Source organism: Thalassophryne amazonica, chromosome 2 (genome assembly GCF_902500255.1).
Source record: "Thalassophryne amazonica chromosome 2, fThaAma1.1, whole genome shotgun sequence".
Taxonomy (NCBI): Eukaryota; Metazoa; Chordata; class Actinopteri; order Batrachoidiformes; family Batrachoididae; genus Thalassophryne; species Thalassophryne amazonica.
This window is the reverse complement of record NC_047104.1, coordinates 68,455,493-68,467,702: the sequence shown is the minus strand read 5'-3', so window position 1 is coordinate 68,467,702 and position 12,210 is coordinate 68,455,493. Positions and strand designations below refer to the sequence as shown.

General features: G+C 37.7%; 1 protein-coding gene across 1 annotated transcript in view; it reads left to right on the top strand.

Moving 5' to 3' along the window:
* tln2a (talin 2a) overlaps nt 1–12,210 on the top strand; it is a 414,558-nt gene that overhangs the window by 278,851 nt on the left and 123,497 nt on the right. Inside the window, 7 exon segments of the mRNA XM_034187248.1 lie at nt 3,896–4,024; nt 5,985–6,098; nt 6,329–6,442; nt 6,790–6,924; nt 7,132–7,260; nt 7,434–7,536; nt 9,240–9,448. Of these exon segments, the coding sequence (XP_034043139.1) occupies nt 3,896–4,024; nt 5,985–6,098; nt 6,329–6,442; nt 6,790–6,924; nt 7,132–7,260; nt 7,434–7,536; nt 9,240–9,448 (933 nt within the window).

The window sequence follows — 12,210 nt, the reverse complement described above, 5'->3', positions numbered from 1 at the left end:
TCATCCTCAGTCAGTCAGGCTGCACGTGAACGTGGGCACAGCCTGTGAAAAACTGGGCTCTGGAGTGCAGCTTTTCCACAAAAGCCACACTGATAAATCCGCTCTGCACCCTGTCAATGAAAACTTGACTTAAAGTGCACGTAGAGTAGAGTGCAGCCAACGGACCAAACCGTGTTTTTAAAAACATACTGCTTTACTTTAAATGTGCAGTAAGTCTATTTCAGATGATCATCATGGACCATCTTTCTCTCTGCCTGGGTGACTGCCATCCAGGACCCAACACATTGCCTTAGCGTTGTGGATGTTGCAGTGCCCAGACCATGCTCCCAGACCTGACCTGTTTGCTGACTCAATACTTATATTTGTGGATTTATGATTTCATGATGGCAAACAGTAATGCATGCAAGGAAAACATTGTGCAAGAAATTTACATTTATTTTAAGTTTCTGCTTTTGCAGCCGAAGATTATTTAAAGCAGCATACAATTGCATTCATGTGGCAATGCCCAGATTTTGCATCCAAGTTCCTGACTGGAGCTATGGGAGTAAATTGGGATTCAGCGTCTTGCTGAAAGACACCTTGGCACATACTGATATTCATACAGTAGACACAGTGTTAACATTCTTAGGTTGAATATGTGACCCATTCAGAGCAAATTGTCAGGTGTTTGTCAAAATCCAAGATGGATGTTTTCCGTGAGTTAACAGATTAAGTGAAGTGCATCACTATTTGTACCAGACATTGTTCCGTTGATATGGCGCGTATGACGGTGGATGGGCCTTGTTAAGAAACACTAACTGTAGCTAGTTAAAAGAAAATATAAATACATGTAAATCTGGAATAGTTTGTAAAAAAAATTCTGTGGAGGCTGCCACACTCTCTAAAAAATAAATTATTAGTAATAAAAAATTAGTTTGACCTCCTGTAGAATAAAGAACAGTGTCACAACAGAGCACAACAGGCACTTGTTTGTGCAGGAAGATGGCGAGACTGCTGTGTCGAAACAATGTGTGAACATGTGAGTTTGAGTCATGCAATTATGACACCATAAGGATTGGAGGGGGTGTGTGCTATACATCATTCTCATGCACTGAACATTGACCACTATTTTTGCAGAATGGTGTGTGCAGTAGGAACACATTTAGCTTCTACTGGGACTACCCAAAATTACATGTAAAGGAGATCTATTCTGGGTTGAAAAAACACAAAAACAAAAACAGAACTTAGAACAAAGATTTATTTATTTATTTTTCTCCTCACAAGGCGTTTATGTTCATATCATAGACTGTGTGTATATCTAGTTGACAAACCCTGCATGATGTCACCCATAGGTTCAAAGAATGTGTTTGAAGCCCAAACACTCCCACTATGAGATATGAGATATCTCATAGTTACAAAGCTAGCAAAGACTAACGAGCTCTGGAAGTTGGTTTAGGTGATTAGCACATATTTTTGTGGACTGGGAGGTTGTTTTCATAACAGGTGGTTTAGGTCTGGGTATAAAAATTGCCTCAGTATCTGTGGCACCAATACCTGCTAATTAGTCAGTGGTTAATAATGATGAGAGGGGACACGGAGCTCATTCCTGCAATATTTTTGTCTGCAATACTAAGGGCCCTGTCTCACCTTGCGTATGCCGATGTATGAAAAATGCGGCGAATACACTGGATACATTGAATACGTTAATGGAGCTGTCACACCTTGACGATTTAGCCAGTGTATGCTGACAGCCCCGTTTCCTCTGAGAGGTCCGGGTCGGTACTGCACAGTATGGTACAGGAACTGCAGGCTTGGTTTGCATGTCCACCGCTGGCCCTTTTGTTTGGCTGGCGGAACATGTAAATATTGACGAGCACATCATCAAGCACACATACGCCATCTTTTCTCCACATGGAGGCCAAACAGTGTAATTTAACATTTTTTTAGTTTTATTTTATTTTTGTCTTGGTGGATCATGGGATTTATTTTCAGTGTGTGCTGAATGCTGAAAAATTGACTGATGTCTGTGATAAATGCTGACGTGAATGAATAAGGCGCCTTGACTCAACTTTTAAAATAAGTTAATTTTCTTGTTGTGGCACAAAGTGCTGACATTCTCTGGTTCAGGCTGAGAAACGCACAAAACACAAAGGGACTTGCTTTTAACCACAACAAGAAACTGAAGTATTTTCAGCCATCATTTTCCAAAATCAGGACGCTTTATGTGGATAAGTTTTCATCAGGCTGTGATGATGAATCTGACTGAAACAAACAGGTAAGATTAAGATTTTATATTTACTCTGTGTGTGAATACTTTTAATATTTGTAACAGTCTGAACTATTCGCATGAGGACTGCAGTTTTCAGTTTTTCAGCCAATCAGTGGGCAGCATTACTGGATGTATTTCGACTTATGAGTAACTACAAGAAACGTGTGTCAACAATTGCATAACTTCTCTACAACTTATGGCCCACATATACAGGATGTATCAGCCATACGTTGGCTACGTTGTCGAAAATATTGTGCATGCCCAACATTTGTCAAGGTACTTGCCATATTACGACCTATATCAGCTTGCTTCATTGTGCTCTCTTAACTTATAATCTTATTAGACACCCATATATAAGATAAGGTAAGACTTTATTGATCTCACAGTGAAGAAATTCACGTTACTTCAGCTCTTAAAAAAAAGACACACAAGATGGGTGCGAGTGGAGGAAAATGTGCATCAAACAGGGTGTGCAAGGATAAGCAATAATAATGATACTTGTAATAATACAATAAGATAAGAGAATGAGGTAGAAATAGAATGTGTGTGTGTGTATATATAGCAAAGCAACGCCGTGATGAAGCCTCACAGGACATGTTCTGGCATGCGACGAGAGGGGTGGACCACTCCTCACTCAAAGCCTGCTCACAGGCGAATGACGCAACCGACAGGCGTGAAAAACCTCACACATGCACACGAAGGTTCAAGCTTGGCTGACGCAATCACACGTGATTCAAATCCATATGGTTTTTGAAAAAAATAATAAGGTCGGATACTTTTCTAATAGACCTCGTGCATATATATATATATATATATATATATATATATATATATATATATATATATATATATATATATATATATATATATATATATATATATATATATATATATATATATATATATATAAACATGATTGGAATTGAAAAGAGGTACGAGCATCTTATTTACAACATGTGAAGTGGAATTTAGATGTGATAAGGTGACATTAGTGCTGGGATTTGTAAACGAGTTGTTATTGCACATGATCTGTGGATAGATTAATATTGCACGTGATTTGTGGACATATTGCATGTGGTTATTTCACAGTGTTATTGTACAGTCTGACAGCAGCAGGGAGGAACGACCTGCGGCATCGTTCCTTCTTGCACTGAGGGTGCCTCAGTCTGTCACTGAACGAGCTGGTCAGCTCCACTACAGTCCGGTGCAGAGGGTGAGAGGAGTTGTCCATGATGGATTTGAACTTGGCTAACACTCTCCTCTCAGTCACCTCCTCCAGAGAGTCCAGAGGATAAAGCTGGACTTCCTGATATATGCCAGCTTTTTTAATACGCTCGGCATACACTGGCTTAATCGTCGAGGTGTGACAGGGGTTTAAGAGCCAACTCAAGTCAGTAACTGTCAGATAAATTTATTGTATAAAACCCGCCATCTGGTGGCTTTAACAAATAAATCTACAAAAATCTGAGTGTGTGTCTGTGTGTGTGTGTGTATATGTGTATATATATATATATATATATATATATATATATGTATATATATATATATATATATATAGAAACACCCCTCCTTTCTCACCCAATAATCTGTACATGGTGTGTGTGTGTGTGTGTGTGTGTGTGTGTGTGTGTGTGTGTGTGTTGTTAGGGTGCAGCGGCGTACCCAGAGAATGAGGACCAACAGCAAAGGCTGAGAGAAGCTGCAGAGGGTCTGCGTGTGGCCACAAACGCTGCTGCTCAGAATGCCATTAAGAAGAAACTGATCAACAGACTGGAGGTCAGAAAGCTTCTCTACCACACTACTGACTGCAGGAGAGAATATTTGCACTTCACCAGGGATGAAAATATTTTTAGGAAAACATGACATTAACACAAACTTAAAGTGCAAAAGGAAGCATCACTTGGTGGCAGAGATTAGTGAGTGTTGGATGCTGATTTCATTCAAAGGACTTTTTTCTTTAAATGTCAGATGTTACACAGATTTGGTGACAAAGTTTTAAAATGTTTGAACCAATGGAAGTTATTTGCAGGATTTAGTTTTTGCTCCATAACATTTTGAACAAACACATTAAATTCTTCAACAATTTAATAATAATTCAACAAGGAAAAAACTGTATTTTAAAAAATACACATGAAGGTTAGTGCTTTGTCTTTTCATTTAAAGCTTTTTGGGATATTTATTTTTTATTATTAGTTTTGATCAAGCTGCAAGGACAGAGGTTTTGTTCTCATGCTGAATTTCCAATTACCATGTTTTCTGGAGTACAAGTCACTTTTTTTTTACTAGTTTGGGAGGTCTTGCAACCCATACTCTGTGCATACAAAAAAAAAATTCACACATTCATTATTATTAATTATCTAATATATAAAAGTGTGTGTGTGTGTGTGTGTGTTTGCTGTGCACAACTACAGTAATTAAGCAATTGACACCAAACTTGCTATGGTGACTGAGAGCACCAAGGGGGAGGTCGCTGGGGCCCTTAGGTTGAAAGCGTACATGCACGAACACACACACACTCACACACATACTCACACATGGTCAGCCTTATATTTTAAATCACAACCCACTCAATGGAGCCCTTATTTTCGCAATTCACGTAGTACTCAGGACAGGTAGCAAGCATCACACTTTACTTACTATGTAGTAGCGGCTGGCTAGGGTGCACTTTAATTATAATCTGAACAGGCCAGCGTGTGCTGCATGTGAGTTAAAGTGCATGTTTTTTCAATTAAAATGTACCTGCCATGTACAGCATGCCAGAGCATTGCAGTGATATGACATTCTGTCATCTTTTTATCATCATTCACTTGAGTCTCATGAATGTCACAAATTGCTCTGAGAATTAATGATGATAACATACACACAATGCAGTGCAACATACTCCACCTTAACTAAAGTGACATGAAATATACAATGACATGGATACAATTCTTTTCCTTACCCGTGCGTAGAAAAGGTAACTCACCTAGTAATAGCTATTTATATAGGATTTTCTCAGGAATCAAAGCTCATACAGACACGCAAGGGGTGCACATGTAAAATAAATTTTACTTTAATTACGTTTTTGTAATTTTTTTTCCCCCTTCCTGCAAAAACCTTTTGCTAGGCTGTGATTGTTCTCACCACATTACACCTGGGCTGTGATTGGGCTGACCAAATTCAAGATGGGCTATGATTGGACTGCTCAGTTTGTGATGTAGCACATTTGAGCTCGCTCATGCTCATCAAAAGATTTAAGTTCATCATGCTCATGAGCACACACACGTTTTATGTAAATGAACTGTGGACCAGTCTGACAGTGTATAGTGAAAATGTGACATTCCTGGAGATATAGCTATAAAAATGATTTTAGTGGACACGAACTTTAAATATTGTATATAATGTTTGTCTTCAGCTGCAGTTTTTAATTTATTTTTATTTTACCTTATTTTGCTGTGCGTTGATATAAACTCAAATAATTAAAAAATTTAATGATGAAAATTTTACAGTTTTTTTTTCCAAGCTTTAATTTGAAACATTAACATTAACAATTTACACAATTTCTTCAGCAACATCAAAGATATCAAAACATATCTGTAAAATGTCTTATATATGACTTTTTATCAAACCTCTTTTAGTTCATTTTAGAGTGTTAACAGGTTCTAAATCTTTTGTGCTTCATTGATGTGGTTAAAAATGTATGGATGATGCTGCACAATTAAACTTCACTCCTCACGTGTGTTACAATATTCTTCAGAATGCCGCTAAGCAGGCAGCAGCTGCAGCCACACAAACCATCGCTGCTGCTCAAAATGCTGCCGCCTCCAACAAGAACACTGCTGCCCACCAGCAATTGGTACAGAGCTGCAAGGTGAGGCTCCAAACTGACACAACACTATTCACATGATGGTGCATTTATTCTTCAGCTATTTATTTATTTATTTTAACTCTAGTTGTGGGATATTTTGTAAAGGCACCTTTGTTGCTTTGTGTTTTTCATAGAAACATTCACACTGAAAATTCAAGTTAACTACTTGCAACTTCACTTTGCCTGAATATTTAGTGAGCGTGAGTGTTTTGTGTGTGTGTTTTTGTGCATAGGCAGTGGCAGACCACATCCCACAGCTGGTCCAGGGTGTACGTGGCAGTCAGGCCAAGCCAGAGGACCTCAGTGCACAACTAGCCCTCATCATTGCCAGCCAGAACTTCCTACAGGCAAAATACTCACAGACACATGCTGACCTCAACATCTGTGCATTAGTGAAGAAATAATTGTTAGACTTGATTCTATATTCAAATTGACTAAGTTTAGACCTCCATTAGAATGAGGCTGAACAAAGTATTAATAGTCTTCCTGCCATGTGGGAATGTATTGAAAGTAGGCCTGTAACCTCTTTTTGGTGTAGCATTATCATGAATACCTATTAACCAGATCATATTCTGTTTCACTGCTCGGAGCAACTTTTGTTTATGATTCCAATAAAATATGTTGTATTTAACAAAGTGGCTTCATTTTTTACAAATGTGGTTTTGATTAACGTTTATTCATTTCTGCTCTGCAGCCTGGTAGTAAGATGGTGACCTCAGCCAAATCATCAGTTCCCACGGTAACTGACCAGGCTGCAGCAATGCAGCTGGGTCAGTGTGCCAAGAACCTGGCCACCTGCCTGGCTGAGCTGAGGACGTCTGCACAGAAGGTGGAAACACACACACACATTTGCACATGTGACAGTACAGGCTGCCTCCTATATGCTGGAAGTAACAGCAGATAATCTCATTATATTCTCCTGCTCAGGCCATATATTTTATATGAACTGCTCCTTCAGGATGACAATTTGCAATCTATAAAAATCCCCTCTAACTGTGTTAAATGCAAACTACATATAATTGTGTTTGTTTCCTAGGCTCATGAAGCCTGCGGCCCCATGGAGATCAACTCTGCACTCACTGCCATCCAAACTTTAAGAAGCGAGCTGCAAGATGCCAAACTGGCAACTGTTAACGGCCAACTGAAACCACTGCCTGGAGACTCGGTAAGGGACATTTTAGCCACATCTGAGCCATACTTGCAGCTGCATTGCCTTCAGCCAAGCCACACAAAAGATATCCATCTGTCGCAGAGGTATCAATGCCTCCATGATGCAGAGGCTGATGTTTTTGCAGCCAAATGTTTGTATTGTTTTCCCATTTTTCTTCTCTGTTCTAGCTGGAGAAGTGTGCTCAGGATTTGGGCAGCACCTCCAAGTCAGTGGGATCATCTATGGCTCAGCTGCTCACATGTGCTGCACAAGGAAATGAACACTATACTGGTTGGTAATTTAAATGGATTTGGATTTAAAAAAAAAAAAAGGTGAAGGGTGTGTCGGAGATGCCGCATTGGTCTGTCTGTCCATATGTCCTTTTGTCCTTTAGTCTTTTAAGACCAACTCCTCCTAAACAGTTTGGATTTTAATGAAACTTCACACAATATAGACACACATGTTATGTACAGGAAGGAAAGTAATCAAAGTCTGACATCGTTACGGGGAGGTAACTGAAAATTTGTGTTTAATGGATGCATCAAATGATACTGACCTCATATGCAATATTATTGCACATCTTGTGCAAATCTTCCAGTCATTTTAGATAAATTTGTTGTACTTATTGTTAAAAAAAAATTTACTGTTTCAGTACTCTGGCAAAATAATTTCCTTCGGGACAAATAAAGTTGATCTTATCTTATAAGTGTGACTTCTCCTAAACTGTTCGGTGGGTTTCAACACAACTTCACGCAATGGTAACACACCATGTGAAGATTTGCATGAAGGAAAATAATTCTCGTCTGATGTCTTCAAAGGGAGATAATTGGACTTTTTTCACAAATAAATCATATTTGTCAGTTACTTGTACAGAGCTTAATAAGTTTATTACGATACTTGATTCCAGAAGGTTTACGACCACAATATATGTGACACCCAAGCAACTAGTATTTGGGGGCTGGGGGTGTCATTTTGTGAGCTTAATAATGATCTCTAGTTTTCTTTGTGACAATAGCCGCCAATTGTGAAATCTGAACTCTCTGGGAACATCCATCTGGGAGTGATCTTTTATAACACCTCACAATCAGAAAGCCATGTTTTGAGTTTTCAAAACATTGTTCTCCTGACTCCTCAGGAATGAATCTCTCCAGACAGAGACCTTGTGAACTTTGTCCTTGATGCAGCTTACATTTTGTCTTATACAAGTCTCCTGTGTTGCTTATTGAAGAAAAGGCACTTAATGGGATCATCTGAACTCTGTTAGCAGTCTTAACTACTTGAGATGGGACTGAATTAACTAAACCCAGTAAACGGCATCAGAAGCTGAGGTATAGTGAACCTGTGTTAGGGTAGGGTTCAGCAAGATAAATCAATATGTTGATTTATTTTAATACATGTGAACCTTTTGCAGCTTTGATGTTCTCAGTTACAGTTTTAAGGTACTTTTTTCAAGAACAGTTGCCTTAATAGTTTGAACCAATTTTCAAAAAATCTTATCAGGTCAATTCCTATATGCCAGTGAAACATTATGTTGAGTAGAAATAGCTTTTTTCATCCCAAATATTTCTCACAGAAAGATGTTTCCAATATAACAAATTTTATTAGATTTGTGTCATCTAAAAACAAGTCCATATATATACAAAAAATTTACTTAGCCTTTTAATGTCCTCCCATTTTTCAGTAAAGTATAACAAATCTCAATATTCTCTATCAAGTGTTTGAGTTGAACATTAATGTGTTAAGTGATTGTCTTTAAAATTACATATAAATTAGATATTTTGACTAGAAATGTGTAAGAATTTGCGTTTTTGTAGTGTTTTTTTTTTTTCAACAAACCTACAGTATTTGAACATCAGGATGATGGCAGTAAAAGATTCTGAGGTGAACTATCCTGGTTGTGTAAATTGTGCCTCTGTGATGCGTTTATTTATTGTAGCTGTTGTCTTTAATGTCTGTGTTTTGTCTTCTTTGGTGGCGTCTGACACTGTGTGCAGGAATAGCAGCCAGGGAGACAGCTCAGGCCCTGAAAACACTGGCACAGGCAGCTCGAGGCGTCGCTGCTTCCACCACAGACCCCAAGGCAGCTGCAGCAATGCTGGACTCAGCTCGTGACGTTATGGAGGGATCAGCACTTCTCATTCATGAGGCCAAGCAGGCTCTGATATCCCCAGGAGATGCTGAGAGCCAGCAGAGGCTGGCACAGGTGAGAACGGGGGCCATTCTGCTCATTTGTCATTTTTAACTACATGGGTTACTTAAGATGCAGGTGCCTCATCCACCATTATGTCTGAGATTCCTCTCAGATTACTGCCCATAACAAACCATCTCTGCTGAATACAGAAGCAGTTCTGTGAAATTATGCAGGCTGTAAACCAAAACATAGTAACATTTATTTAAAAACTTTGTGACATTTACTTGCTTCCATTTAGTGTTCAAAAGAAGCCTTCATTGCCAAATGTATTCTTTATTTAAAGTGACAAAGTGACAAAGTTTTTTATTCGGCACACAAAATATTCAAATAGAAAAAAATGAACAATTCCACAAACAAACAGACAAAACTAGTGAGTCCGAAAGTGTGTGGGTTGAAGCAAAGCTTATTAGCGCCCACCCCTGCTAGTACAAGTCCAACAATTCTAATCAGTCATATTTACATAAATATAAATTCACTACTACATGTCGACACACAGACATACACATCAATATACTATTCACTTATAATTATATTTATATAGTACCAGATCACAAGAAAGTCGAATCAAGGCACTTTACGCCAGTAAGGACTAACCTTACCAACCCCCAGAGCAAGCACTAGGCAACTGTGGTGAGGAAAAACTCCCTATAAGGAAGAAACCTCAAGCAGACCAGGCTCTTGGGGGTGACCCTCTGCTTGGGCTGTGCCATATATACCTATATACATACCTATATACTTTACAAACATAAATATATACATACATATACACAGTCACTTATATACATATACATATACACCTACCCATATCTATATATCTACATACGCATATACATACCCACACATTCAAATATACAATAAGTCCCACTTATAAATTGAACATTCCATATAAATCAAATTATATTTGCTTCTTTATGATACTTAGACATAATGTTCTTTTTGAGTAGTTTCTTAAATCTCACTAAGGTACTACTCATTCTAACCTCTGTTGAACATTTGTTCCATTTCCTCACCCCAACCACAGACACACAAAAACCCTTTACATTTGTTCTTACTGGTGGTTTCATAAAAATTGCACAACCTCTAAAACTATATCTGGATTCCCTCAATCGGAACAGACTCTGGACATGTCTCGGGAAGGCTTGGTTTTTCGCTCGAAATAAAGTTTGAATTGTAATGTAATCGACCAAATCAATGAATTTTAATAAATTTAAAGACACAAATAGAGAATGAGTTGGTTCACGATATTGTTTATTGCAGATGATTCGTATGGCTCATTTTTGCAAAAGGAATATTGGATTGGTATTTGATTTGTAAGTGTTTCCCCATGACTCAACACAATATGTCATATATGGTACCATCAGAGAATGATATAAAGTAACCCTTCTTGCTGCAGTAGGTCTTTGGCTTTATACAAAATGGCTATAGTTTTTGACAATTTTGATTTCACATAATTTATATGTGGTTTCCAGCTAAGTTTATCAATTATAACACCTAAAAAATGTATTCTCTGTTACTAACTCAATTTCCTTATTGTTTATAGTTAAATTTTTACATTTGGGTGCCTGTTTATTTCCAAATATAATACATTTAGTTTTCCCAAGGTTCAGTGACAACTTATTAGCGTCAAACCAAACCTTAAATTTTTCCAGTTCTTTCTCCACTATGTCCAGAAGCTGTTCAAGATTTTCACCGCTACAGAACACAGTTGTATCATCCGCAAAAAGGACACATCTCAGTGAACTCGACACCCAACTTATATCATTTATATAGATTATAAACAACAAAGGACCCAGCACTGAGCCCTGCGGCACCCCACATGTGACATCCCTGAGTTCAGAATTTGTATTATTGAATTGAACATACTGAAATCTGCCTTGTAAATAACTAGCTATCCATTCATATGCCAGACCTCTGATTCCATATTTCTGCAGTTTACTTAATAGTATTCCATGGTTAATTGTGTCAAATGCTTTCTGTAAATAAAAAAAACACCTATTGTATATTGTTTATTGTCAATTGCAGTTGCTATACTTTCCACAAAGTCCATCAAAGCATGTGATGTAGTTCGAGACCTTCTGAATCCATATTGTTCTTCACAAATGATATTATGCTTCAGTAAATAATCATTTAATCTTTTAGCAAATATTTTTTCCAAACTTTTGGAAAATTGTGGCAGGAGTGATATAGGTCTATAATTAGAAAATGTGTGTTTGTCACCAGTTTTAAACAGAGGAATTACTTTGGCTATTTTCATTTGAGAAGGAAATTTACCAGTACTTAGTGACATATTGCAAATATAATTGAACGGTTTTACTATACAATCAATAACTTTTTTTAATAAAGCCATATCCAAATTATTAAAATCAGTCGATTTCTTACTTTTTGAACCATGAACCAGATCAAGTATTTCCCTTTCATGAGTACCACCAATGAACATTGAAACAGATTTGTTAAACGTTGAATTATTTACCCAGAAGTTATTAGTTGATGAGTCAATTTTACTGGCAAGATTTTTACCCACATTAACGAAGTATTCATTAAAGTGTTCAGCAATAGACTCGTCGTTATCAATCGTGATGTAGTTCTTACTCTGAAAAAATGAAGGAATGAATTGTTTCAGGTGTTACTTTTCTACTCATGAATTTGATATTGCTTCGATACATACAACAACCCTCCAATGCAAAGACTGAGAAAACTGGCAAGTGATCACTGATATCACTGACCAGTAGTCCCCCACTAAGATTACCGGATATAACGTTAGTTAAAATATTGTC